At 35.1% G+C, this 12150-nt stretch overlaps 1 protein-coding gene across 1 annotated transcript; it reads left to right on the forward strand.

Moving 5' to 3' along the window:
- Positions 1-435: 435 nt before the first annotated feature.
- On the forward strand, positions 436-10018 carry LOC127935902 (signal-transducing adaptor protein 2). The gene is made up of 11 exons (XM_052534123.1): positions 436-622; positions 2250-2321; positions 3348-3467; positions 4670-4726; positions 5519-5670; positions 6297-6428; positions 7546-7615; positions 7714-7816; positions 7940-8035; positions 8467-8598; positions 9317-10018. Exons 1-11 carry the CDS (start codon positions 515-517, stop codon positions 9370-9372), a joined length of 1098 nt encoding a protein of 365 aa, XP_052390083.1. The 5' UTR covers positions 436-514; the 3' UTR covers positions 9373-10018.
- The last annotated feature ends 2132 nt before the right edge of the window (positions 10019-12150 follow it).

The following is a 12150-nucleotide window of genomic DNA, read 5'->3' on the forward strand; positions in this document are numbered from 1 at the left end:
CAATTTTGTTAAACATTAGAGAAGAGAACCAATATTTTATATCATACTGTTTTAACAGTAATTTATATAGGCTTTTTATTTTAATAATTTTGTGTATCTTAACACATGAAAGAGTTTATATAAACCTTATTAATACAATAGTGGTACTTATAATATAAAACTTGTTAATGTAATGTTTATATCATAGCTTTAATAATTATATTTCTAATTATTTAATTGTAATATTTATATATTAACCTACAGCTCTAACTGAATTACAGTCGAATGAACTCTTATCTTCGAAATAGACATTAATATACGAGCAGTATTATAATCTTATAATAAAGGAGAGCTTGCTGCCTGCGGGTCATAATGTATTCACAGATGTCGGACGGTCTCGGGTGTGCGGCTGAATGCCATCCATCTCTCAGTCTCACCCAAAGAAGGCGTGTCGCTTCCCGGGAAGTCGCCTCATCCAGCAGCTCTTTGTCCCGCTGCTGTGTGTGTGTCAGTCCCGGGCTGAGCTGCTCGAGTCATGGCGGCGGCGCCCGCGAACCCCCGCACCGGGAGCCCGAGCCCGAGAGCGCAGCTGCCGCCCTGCTATTACGAGGGATACCTGGAGAAAAGAGGAGCGAAAGACAAGGTAACGTGTCAAACACTTGATCCGATTATATCATCACGCGCAGCCGCGTATCATGCCCCTGGCATTTGCTGCACGCGCGTGTTGTGTGGATATGGGCGAGGTTTGCATGGATCAGCTGTCTAAACATTATTTCGTTTGTCAAGTGACAACTCAAATGTTGACTGTACATTTTAATTGTAAAGTTAACGGATGAATGAGTTGGTGTAGCACAAATCGTCAGAGCACCGGTGTCTCTCTTCCATGCATTATGCTGCTGTCTGACAGCTCTTTAAATGCCTGCCATAACTCATATTTGAGCTGCTACTTCTGTTTGGTTCTTTAAATTGTCGGCAGCTTCTCTGTTAATGGACACTCGTTAATGCAGACCACATGCAATCGGAAGTGTGTGATCATATTAATATGAATTCTCAAGCCTTCATTCATTCATTCATGCATCTCTTTCTACATTGCATCTATCATGTTACATGTAGATCCGAGTTCATGCACACTGTTTAATCCTGTCTATTGTCATTTAATATGATATATTGGGATTGAATCATTCAGTCATTAGTCGTGCATGACTTCTACCAAGTGCACATTTACAGATTCTGTTCTAATGTAACTTTGATGCACAAAAGTTAATAATAAATAGTGTAGGTAATAAATCATTAACATACCGACTTTCCTATCAATGGATAATGCAAATTTTAGTGAACTGAGTTAATACTGTGCTAAACGAGTGTTTCATTTTATTGACTTCGTTTATATCAGCATTATATCATCCATAAAAATATGCTTTTTAGATATAAGTATATCAGCATTTTCCATTGGTCTGGATTTTATTATAATATTCTGTTTCATCTAATATTTTTGTCACTGAAATTTTTTTTTGAGTAACTAAATGATATAGATATGGTGCATTATATTTTCTTATAGACAGATGGATATACGTACTGTAAAAAAATGTGTAAAACACTGAATGTGCAATACTATTTAGTGAATAAAATGTTATCTTCCTTTGAAGTAACCAAATGAATTTTAACCAAATTGTATTACATAGTATTTTCTATTTTTATCTATAATATATTTACAGTGTTGACAATATGTAAAACTCTGAATATGCAGTAGCTATTAAACAGTGCAATGTACAAATATATTTCAGTTCTAAGCTAAAATATTATCCAAAGCAAAAATGTGTTGACAAAGAGAGAGACACTTATATAAATGTATCCCAAATCGCATATTCAGGAGGGAATATTCAGAGGGGTTCAGGTGCCCTGTGTATGCAGCGGGGGTGGGTCCCAGATTTAGGACAGCTGTGCTCCGGGTTGGTGTGTGTTTGTGTGTGTGAGAGAGAGAGCCGTGCCCCGGGGAGCCATGAGCTGCCACTGAGATCAGGATTGAGCCAGACAGAGCAGAGAATTACAGAGAGAAGAACATTAATCTATGCAGAGATGACTGCCTTTTACTGCACTGTCAGAGTCAGAGCATTAGCAAGTAAAAATATGTGTTCAAGCCCAAAGACATGTAACCAACCAGAAAGAGATGATTTGTCACTTTTGTGTCTTTATATAAATATCCAACTATAATGCAAATTGAGTTCACATAACAGATATGGAAATATGTCTTTTGTTCTCTCTGGATGCAGGTTGCTCTGCGTTTGTGGACCTGTTTATGTGGAAACACACTGTACTTCTTCAACACCCCTAAGGACACAAGTGTAAGTAACGTCTTCAGGGACTGGCAACCCATACAGCTGTTCATAATTTACAATCATCAATCTGAGGAGCAATAGGATCTAGATCTAGAAGGACCTTTTTCTGCAAATCCCCTTCATGTCTAAAGTCCATCGTAACCTTATCTCAGTACGCGCAGTCAGCCATGGGAGAGCAGACTCTACTTATTGTGGTTTCAGTATTGATTTTAATTCTGAACCCATCAGATAGCAGTTTCAACCTCTTTAACCTCAGCTGTGGGTGGGGGGGGGGGGGTGTAACATGCAAAGTTTGCTGAAGAATTACACTGTGTGGGAGTGTAATATTTACATAGATGCTCACAGAATAACGCATGTTTATTCTGGTTATTAATCTTCCAGGAAACACATATGATATAAGATGTCATGTGATTTTCTAATATATGTATATATTATATATATATATATATATATGTATATATATATATATATATATATATATATGTATTTTCCCACCAGAAAAAGTATGAACCATGTGAATTATAAATTGTAAATTGGAGATGATTTTTATTTTAAATTGATTGTTTAAAATAATTTATTCCAAAACAAAAGACCTTAAAGTTTAACATTTGAGAGCAAAATATATACATATAAATATATATATATTCTTATTAATTATTAGTCGTGTAATTTTATTGTGATTAACTGCTATTAATAATAATAATAATAATAATATTTAACAGTCATTTTTACTGTACAATAGTATTATTGCTATATATAATTATATTTTTAATATAACAATAATAAAAAGTGTTTTATTATTTTAATTTAAATGATACAAAAATATTTTACCATTTATTATTATTCAAAATGTATTTATTTTATAAATATTTATGAATATAATTTAATATTGTTTTAAAAATTACATAATAAACATTAGAAATTCTGCACAAAATCTCTCTTTTTTTTATGTTTCACAGAAATCAGTCCGGTTTGGAGAGGTATTTTTGGGTAAACTGTTCCTTTAAATGTCGCTCTGTGTTTTCTGATCAGTTTGTAGAGAAGCTGGACCTGAGTGGGTTTGTGTCTCTGATCGATGACCCAAGTCGTGATCGGAATCTGGAGGCGGCCAGACTGAACCTCCGGATGAAGGATGGAGAAATCAAACTCACTGTGAGTATCTGATGTCTGTCAGTACACATGCATCTCATTCCTCTCATGCCCTTAATCTCAGTCTCACACACACAGACCGTCTGCTGTGTATTACACACTGAATAGCAATAGCTTTCTTAAAACGATAAGCTCCAGTTTGACTGCCTGGTCAGTCATACTCCATATGCACATCTCAACCTACACTCACTCCTGTATGAGCAAATCTGAGTCTTTCAGTCTTCACAAACATCTCACTATGGAAATTACCTTTGACACACTAAAGAGATTTTCGCTTTCACAGGCCACTATTATACTCATGTTTGTGCTCACCACATCTGATGCAGTTATAACACTTCCACAAAGCTCCAGGTCATATTTCGGTCAGGTCAAGACTAAACCGCACTTACTGTACAGTGAAGGATCACTATCAGCTGTTAAATATGCTGAAGTCTTTGCTCGGGAAACCCTCGGCTTATTCTGCATCAGAATTAGGGCACATCAGAGGCTAGAGTGATTATACAGAGATTCCCAACACAAAGAGGCACAAAAACACTGTACTTCGATACTTCCTCTTACAGACCCCATGAGCAGCCCTTCCATAACCTCGAAAAAAGAGTAGATTAAAGTAAGATTTTTTTAATGTTATTGGAAGAAGTCTAACCAAGGTTGTATTTATTTGATAAAAAAAATCAGTAAAATCTAAAACATTGTGAAATACAGTGTTATTACAGTTAAAATGTTTTTATTTAAATATATTTGAAAATGAAATTTATTCCTGGGATCAAAGCTGAATTTTCAGCAAATTACTCCAGTCTTCAGTGTCACATGATCCTTCAGAAATCATTCTGATATACCGATTTCCTGCTCAAAAAACATTTATTATTATTATTATCAGTGTTGAAAACGGATGTCCTGCTCAATATTTTTGTGGAATTCTTGATGCATTTTTTCAGGATTCTTTGTTGAATAGAAAGCTCTAAAGAACAGCGTTTATTTGAAGTAGAAATCTTTTATAACATTATAAATTCTTTACTGTAACTTTTGATCAATTTAATGTGTCCTTGCTGAATAAAAGTATTGATTAAATCAATCAATGTAATGGAGATCTAATTGACTGAGATATTACATGTGTCAAATGTAATACAGTAGTGAAAGGAAATATTGCATTGAATTATAGTTATTAATAACATAATTAATGTCAATGTTTCTCTCTTTCTTCTCAGGCTCCTAATCTGGAGGCGCGTGAGCTGTGGAAAGGTTTTCTCTACTCTGTCGTAGATGTAAGTTCAATCAAACGAGGAAATGGTTTTGTTTTACGATAGTTGACACACATTCTTTAGTGTCACAGGTGAGTTTATGCTCTTACATAAAAGGGCATATCTCTAGTGTGAAAGCGCTGGCATGTTGTTATTGCACACTAGAAACAGGTCAAGTTTGTATGTCAATAAACACTTACAGTTTCTTCTGCAGAACAATGAATTCCGGTCTGACGTATTATTTTTAGCACGTAGCACTGAATAATCCTGTTGTTCTGTGTTTGTTAGTAAAATCTCAGACTTTTGAACTGCAGGGTTTGAGTTTTATGACCATGTTTAAACAATGCAACACATGCCTTTGTTTCTTTTGGTTTAGGAAGGATTTGGAATGAATGTAACAAAAGCTTTTGGGGAAAAAGGAAGTGGATTATAATGGGCTATTTAAGATTATTTGTTTTTTATTTTATGCTCATTTTCTAGACTATTGCAGACTTTGTTAATTCTAATATTGTTGAGAGTTTTGTGAATGTTTTGTCAGATTTCTCAAGAAATTTAAATTGTAACTTATATTATCTATGTCTCTTTATAATTAAATCAGTTTATATGAATGTTTTTGTTGGACTTTAGACGTTTAATAAAGTCGATTTCCCATCCATCATAAAACATGACCAGGTGTTATAAAAACTATTTATCAGCATCATATTCACCTGCTCTGCTCACTTGTTTTTCTAGATAAGAGATCAGAGTCCCCATGTATAAAGCGTCACTGTGCACTGTATATTTAACCGTGCAGATTTGCTTTGGGTTTGATTGCAGCTGGCTGTGCCCACGACTCTCACCCTTCTGCCCGGGCAGCTGCACATGCTGAAAGAAGTCGTGGAGAAAGAAAAAATGCGTCGAAAGGCACGCGTGTCCTCCAGAGCCCCCGCGTCCCCCCTCTCGCTCCCGCTGGTGGGGGAAATACCTGCGTGAGTATCTGTTTATGTGAGCGAGAGCGGTTTGGGGAAGAAGGTTCATAGATGACATTCCTGACCGTCTGAGTGTTTATACATAACTAAAACAACACTATAAATATTGTTTTTATAGAAGTATACATTTAATCAATTTTGCCTGCCTTGTAAAACAGATGAAAAATGTCATGGATGTGTCCTACCCAGCAATAAAAACAATGTAAAACTAATTTCATATGTCAGTTCGCAGACCTACAAACTCAAATATATGTGATGTTTTTAAAATAATCATATCTTCATTTGGATTTTTATGTTGTATGACGTATATGCATTGTGACTGATATGCTATTTATAACTTCTCATCTATTTACAGACTAATATTGTCATGTTTTTCCATGTTCTTGTTAAATTGACACTCCAAACTAAGGTTTGACTTCTCATTACTCAATCGAAAAACTGTGTTGGCTGGCATTATATTATTTTATTTTGTTTTGTTCTCTATTTGTAGATCATCCTTGTCATTTTTAGGCTTTCTTTACCAAAATCGTATCTGCATAACTTAACTGGTGTGAATAATCTCCTTCTTAGTGGATACTTGAGACTAATGCTAATGTACGTAGTTGTGCTTGTGTGTTATTTGGCAGGTGTTTCAGGCCTGTGTCTCGTACTGAAGCTGAGGTGCTGTTAGAAAGACATCCAGACTGCGGGAACATGCTGCTCAGACCAGGCCGAGACGGATCTTCACTCGCTGTCACCACAAGACAAGACCTGAATGGGTAAAAACATTAAAACGCCTCTCTGTCTCTCTCTCTCTCAGCATGATTTATTTCTATTATTGAGAGCATAGACCTCCAAAAATACACTTTGATTCTATTCTAAAATCCATTAAGTTCTCTATTGTTTACATATAACCATATTCCTGTAGCTCAAGTGGTAGAGCATTGCGTTAGCAAGCTCAAGGTTGGGGGTTCGAATCCCAGGGAACACATCTTAGGAGAAAATTGTTAGTTTGAATGCAATGTAAGTCGCTTTGTAATAAAAGCATCTGCTAAATGCATAAATTTAAAGTTTCATACATTTTTAAAACCTCATTAGTGGCTATTTAGATGTCCTTAATAGATAGCAGCTCTGAACACCACAAAAATAATGCTCATGAAATGTAGTGCACATGAATAAAAAAAAAAAAAAATATATATATATATATATATATATATATATATATATATATATATATATATATATATATATATATACAGTGTATACAAAGCATATATAGTTTAAATTTTATATGATCTGATCTGGTAGCTTGAATTATCTTCCACTGAGCTTTGTGTGATGTATTCTTTAGACAAACTCATTATGAAATCACAAGTGCCTGTTGTGACATCATCACTTGATTTCATTATGTCTCCATAAATTATCATAATGACATTACTGCTGGATTTCATTATGACCACATGAATAGACGTGACTGATTTTTCCTTTATTATGTCATTGTTACAGCTTTCCTCTTAATTTCGCTGGATCAGTGTTACTTTGGTGTTATTTATGTACTATTATAGTATTTTATAATATTTTAATTGCCTTTTATTTTTATATTTCAGTTTTCATTTTAATTTAAGTAATTTTGTGTTCATTCTTTACAATATTTCTATTTAGCTTTATTTTAATTAGTAATTTTAGTACTTAAAAATGGGAAATAAGGAAATATTTTATCCTTGGCAACAGAAGTCAAATAAACTTTTTTGTTTTATTGACTATTTAGATTTTTTATTTCAGATAACAGGGGAATCATAGTTTTAGTTTGAGTTGAACAATAACAACATTGCACTGGATGTCCCTGGCACACATCAGAACAGACTCATTGTGTTGGTTTGTTCTCTTCTGTTTCAGATCAGTGTTCAGGCATTACAGAGTGACACAGAAGCAGCAGGGTGGTTACATCATCGATGTGGAAAGCCCAGTATGTCAAAACCACTTCCTCAATAAAGGGAATCTGTGTAAAAACATCAGCCTAGGGGAAAATCTCACTCCTCCTCTTATTTTGGTCTCTTCCTGCAGATCCCTTGTCCCACACTGCATGATGTCATCAATGCCCTGATGGAGAAAACTGCCGGGACTCTTCAGCCCTTTATATTAGAAGAGCCTTATGAGGAGAACATCAGTACGTCACAAACACGCTCACACATGTACTGCATATGCTCACAGTCTGTGCTTCTACATTGTTGAGTTTGGCCATAAAAGAACACATTTCTGAATTCAGTGTTCAAATTTCCCTTTCCTGTAGCGTTTGTGTCGTCCAACGATGAGAATGGAGAGCGAACCCTGCACTCCGCTCTCTCTGGACCTCTTTCTCGTACTCCATCACTGCCACCTAAACAAGGTATCATCCATCTCTTGCTCCACAGCTTCACATCTGCTGCCATTTGTTCATATATTGAGATTGCTGCAACTTCATATGATTAAAATGGTAAAAGAGCTGCTAACTAAATGGTCAAATCGTGACTTTTATAATGAATCATCTGTTATTTCAGTTTCAATGCTTCTGCCAAACAACAAGCAGGAACAGCTGCACTTGAATGCTGTAGTGACTCTTGTTGCATAAGTATGAAACAAGTCTCAGTCTGTGTGTTTGAGCAATTTGTGGCTTGTAGGAATTGTACAACCCTGTGAGAAGTTGCTAGCTGTCTGTGAACAATACATGAGGGGCTGCCCATACTTTTATGTCAATGTACTAGTGAATGCTTTTATCCAGATCAGTGTTCACCTCAGATTCTCTTGACTAAGGGAGTGAGTTTGTATGTGTGTGTTCAGTAGGTGCAGACAGATGGTCGCTGCGGTCACAGACCAGATCTCCCAGTTCCTCACCAAGATCCTTTTCCCCGCCTGGCTCCCCATCCAACTCCATGAGAAGGCTGGTTCTGTCTCCCTCGCCGCTCTCTCAGAGTAAGACCCCAAGGGCATTTTTAAAAGGCCCCAAAACTGTTTATCATAAAATTTCAAGGGATAGCATTTTAGGGGGTTCTGATATTTATTGTGTTTCCCAACATATTGACTCTATAACGGCAAGAAAAAATCTTTGAACTGAATACTATTTTTTGAATTGTATAAATAAATAATATAGTTTTTAATAAGAAGAATTATATTTTGAAGAAATTACTTTTTTTTCAGCAAGGATGCATTAAATTGCTTAAAAGTGACAATAAAGAAATTCATAAAATTACAAAAGATTTCTATTTCAAATAAATGCAGTTCTTCTGAACTGTCTATTCAACAAAGAATTGTGAAAAACTGTTTCCACAAAAATATAATAATAAATGTTTCTTGGGCACCAAATAAGCATATCTGAATGATTTCTGAAGGATCATGTGACACTGAAGACTGGAGTAATGATGCTGAAAAATCAGCTTTGCATCACAGGAATAAATGACGAATCAAAATATATTTAAATAGAAGACTGTTGTTTTAAATTGTTACAATATTTCACAATATTACTGTTTTAACAAACACAAACAAAAAATGTGATTGAATAAATGCAGCCTACTTTGAATAGTAGTGTGTATATTGTTTTCAATGTGCACTTTTGTCTCAGAGACCCCAAACATACAGAAGGTAAACAGAACATGAGGGTGTAAATATGACTAGTCAGTTTTCTTGCCATCAGGTCTTACAGACGAGCTCAAACAGAAGCTGGAGAAGAGACGGGCCAGTCAACAGTGATTTCCTCCCTTCGTCGTCTCATTCTTCCAGTGCCTTCCAGTAAAGACTGATGTCCTGTTGAACAGATGAGGACTCCCTGTAATCGCCACTCTTCCCTCAGTGTGACTGAAACAATGGCACTTTATTTGGCATAATCAATAACACAAGAGCCGAGGTCCACCAGCTATCCTGCCTCATAATAATGCTGTCACAGAATGATGCTGTTTCCGTTAAAAGGGAAAAACCTGTGCCAAGATTCTCGATACCTCTTACACTCTCTGTTCTATTAATGATTAGACATCAGCACGCAGGCTTTGACTGACAAAACCATGTGTCGAGAGCACATTTCCGCACATTTAAGAAAGAAGCACATCAAATTTGTCTTAAAATTAAAGACTTTCATTACTGTTTTTAATCAAACACTAACTGTGAACTGGAGATAATTTATCTATAAGCTCAGATTAATGTGAATCTAGTATTGTTCAAGGTAGGATGCAAAATTATAAACTGGTTTTAGCTGGTCTCCCAACCTAAACAGCGAAAAAAGTAGTTAAAAAACCTCTAAAACCAGCCTGCAAAGCAGCTATTACAAGGCTGGAAGACAAGCTAATACCAGCCAAACTGATATATATATATATATATATATATATATATATATATATATATATATATATATATATATATATATATATATATATATATATATATATACATCCTTCAATAGAAATAAAGCAGTTTATGGCCATTAGGAAGCATTTGTGGCTGTAAATTGAAAGGTGTGGCAGAAAGTTAATTTTTGACCTAGCTTCCTGTCTCAGTAGATCTATGTTTTGACATTTGTATGATGCTCTTGGACACATTTGCAAGAGAAACGTCCAAGTCTATGGAGCAGGTTTTGCGCACATAAAAAAAAAAAGGTATTTGAATATAAAGGACAATTAAGCCGTCTAGAGGTGAGACTTTGTCAGATTTGTAAGCATTTAGGCTGATGGGTTGTAAGAGACGGTTGCATTTGTGTTCCTGATTGACAAACTATCATTATCTGTTTTATGAACATGCGTGGTGCTACTGTGACTTTGTAGATATGTCATGTGATGTTAAAATCATGTTTTGTTATTTAGAACTGTGATATTTATGGGAATTAAAGGGAAGGTTTTGTAGAATTCACCCACTGTTCTAGTTTTATATGTTGTGAACTGCGTTTCATCGTTGCCAAAAACTGAAAACGTGCGACAGAAAACATAACAGTCGGTCCTCTCTTCTCTCTGTGGTGAGCACATAACGTTACCTTTTGACTAGAAGTTCAGGATAGTCTATTTAAAGTAAAAAAAAAAAAAGAAAGAAAGAAAAAAAAAACATTTTTGCTGGGCCGGTTGATTTTATGTTACTGTATAATGGACGGTTTTAGAGGATGGTAAGCTAATTTACAAGTAAAGCAGAACATACTTTAAACTATTTTTTTTTATTCGCTAAATATCCGGTTGTTTGGCAAAATAAATATAATATCGCAAGGGGTTTATCGCAAAATAAATCTCTTCAGGAGAGGTGAAGCTGAATCATCCTGTCAGGAACACCAGGGGGCGTCACTACTCTTCAACTTTGACCTCAGCCTATTCCTGTCAAACGATTCATAATACACGGATTATGATTTATTTCACGTTATTGTTATTGGATGAGAAATGCTTCATAAAACAAAGTCTGTATTTAATATTGAAAATGCTTGTACCCAGCCAGCTGTTGACCAGCCTGCAACATTGAAATGTGGTTAGGTCAATAATTGTTTTTCAGGCTGCTAATGTAAATTAATGTAAAAAAAAAAAATGTTTACAAAATCAGTGTTAAAGTTTAATTCACCCATGTTGAAACAACACTGCAATATCAACATATGATTTGCAAAATAAAAACAACATTGTGCAGTGATTCATTAAACTTTGATCCAGGCCGTTGATTCATCCGAGAAAAACTGTGCCAGTATAGAGCAACTTCATCCAGATCTTGCACTTCATCTTGATTATGCAAAACAATTATTATTATTGTTGTTATTTTACAATTTATATCATAATGAACATAGCTAATTTGGATGTAAGCAGAAGCTGCAATGAGCAAATGACCCTTGCAAAGAGCTGAGGTGAGAAAACCCTTAAAGGAACACTCCACTTTTTTGAAAATAGGCTCCTTTTTCAAATCCCCTAGAATTAAACAGAGGAGTTTTACTGTTTTTGAATCCATTCAGCCACTCTCTGGGTCTGGCGGTAGCACTGATGGAATTTTTATTATTTTTTTTCTGAAAATGAAATGAAAATGAAAATGAAAAACTTTCTAGGAACTACTCCGGAATGAGAGTATAGTTCCTAGGCATATCAGCCTAGAAAATCACAACTTTTCATTTTCCATCAGTCTTAGTACACGATGTAACTACAAAAGAATCAAGTTTTAAATAGGAAAAATATTGAAACTCTTCGGTTATTTTTGAACGAAATGCTTATGGTCTAATCAGATTCAATAATCTAAGCTAAAGTGCTGCTGCTAGACCCAGAGATCGACATAATGGATTCAAAAACTGTAAAACTCATCTGTTTAATTCTAGGGGAGTTGGAAAAAGAAATATATTTTTTAAAAGTGCAGCGTTCCTTTTAAGTCTTTTTCAAGAAATCTATATTTTTTGTTTACTAAAGCACTAGATTTTCTTGAAGATCTGATAAGAAAACACAATACAGCCTCTCCTACACTCCTCTTTTAACAACACACACACACACACACACACACACACACTTGTAGTGACTTGTTTGAGATTGAGAA

This window comes from Carassius gibelio, chromosome A2 (genome assembly GCF_023724105.1).
Source record: "Carassius gibelio isolate Cgi1373 ecotype wild population from Czech Republic chromosome A2, carGib1.2-hapl.c, whole genome shotgun sequence".
Lineage (NCBI taxonomy): Eukaryota > Metazoa > Chordata > Actinopteri > Cypriniformes > Cyprinidae > Carassius > Carassius gibelio.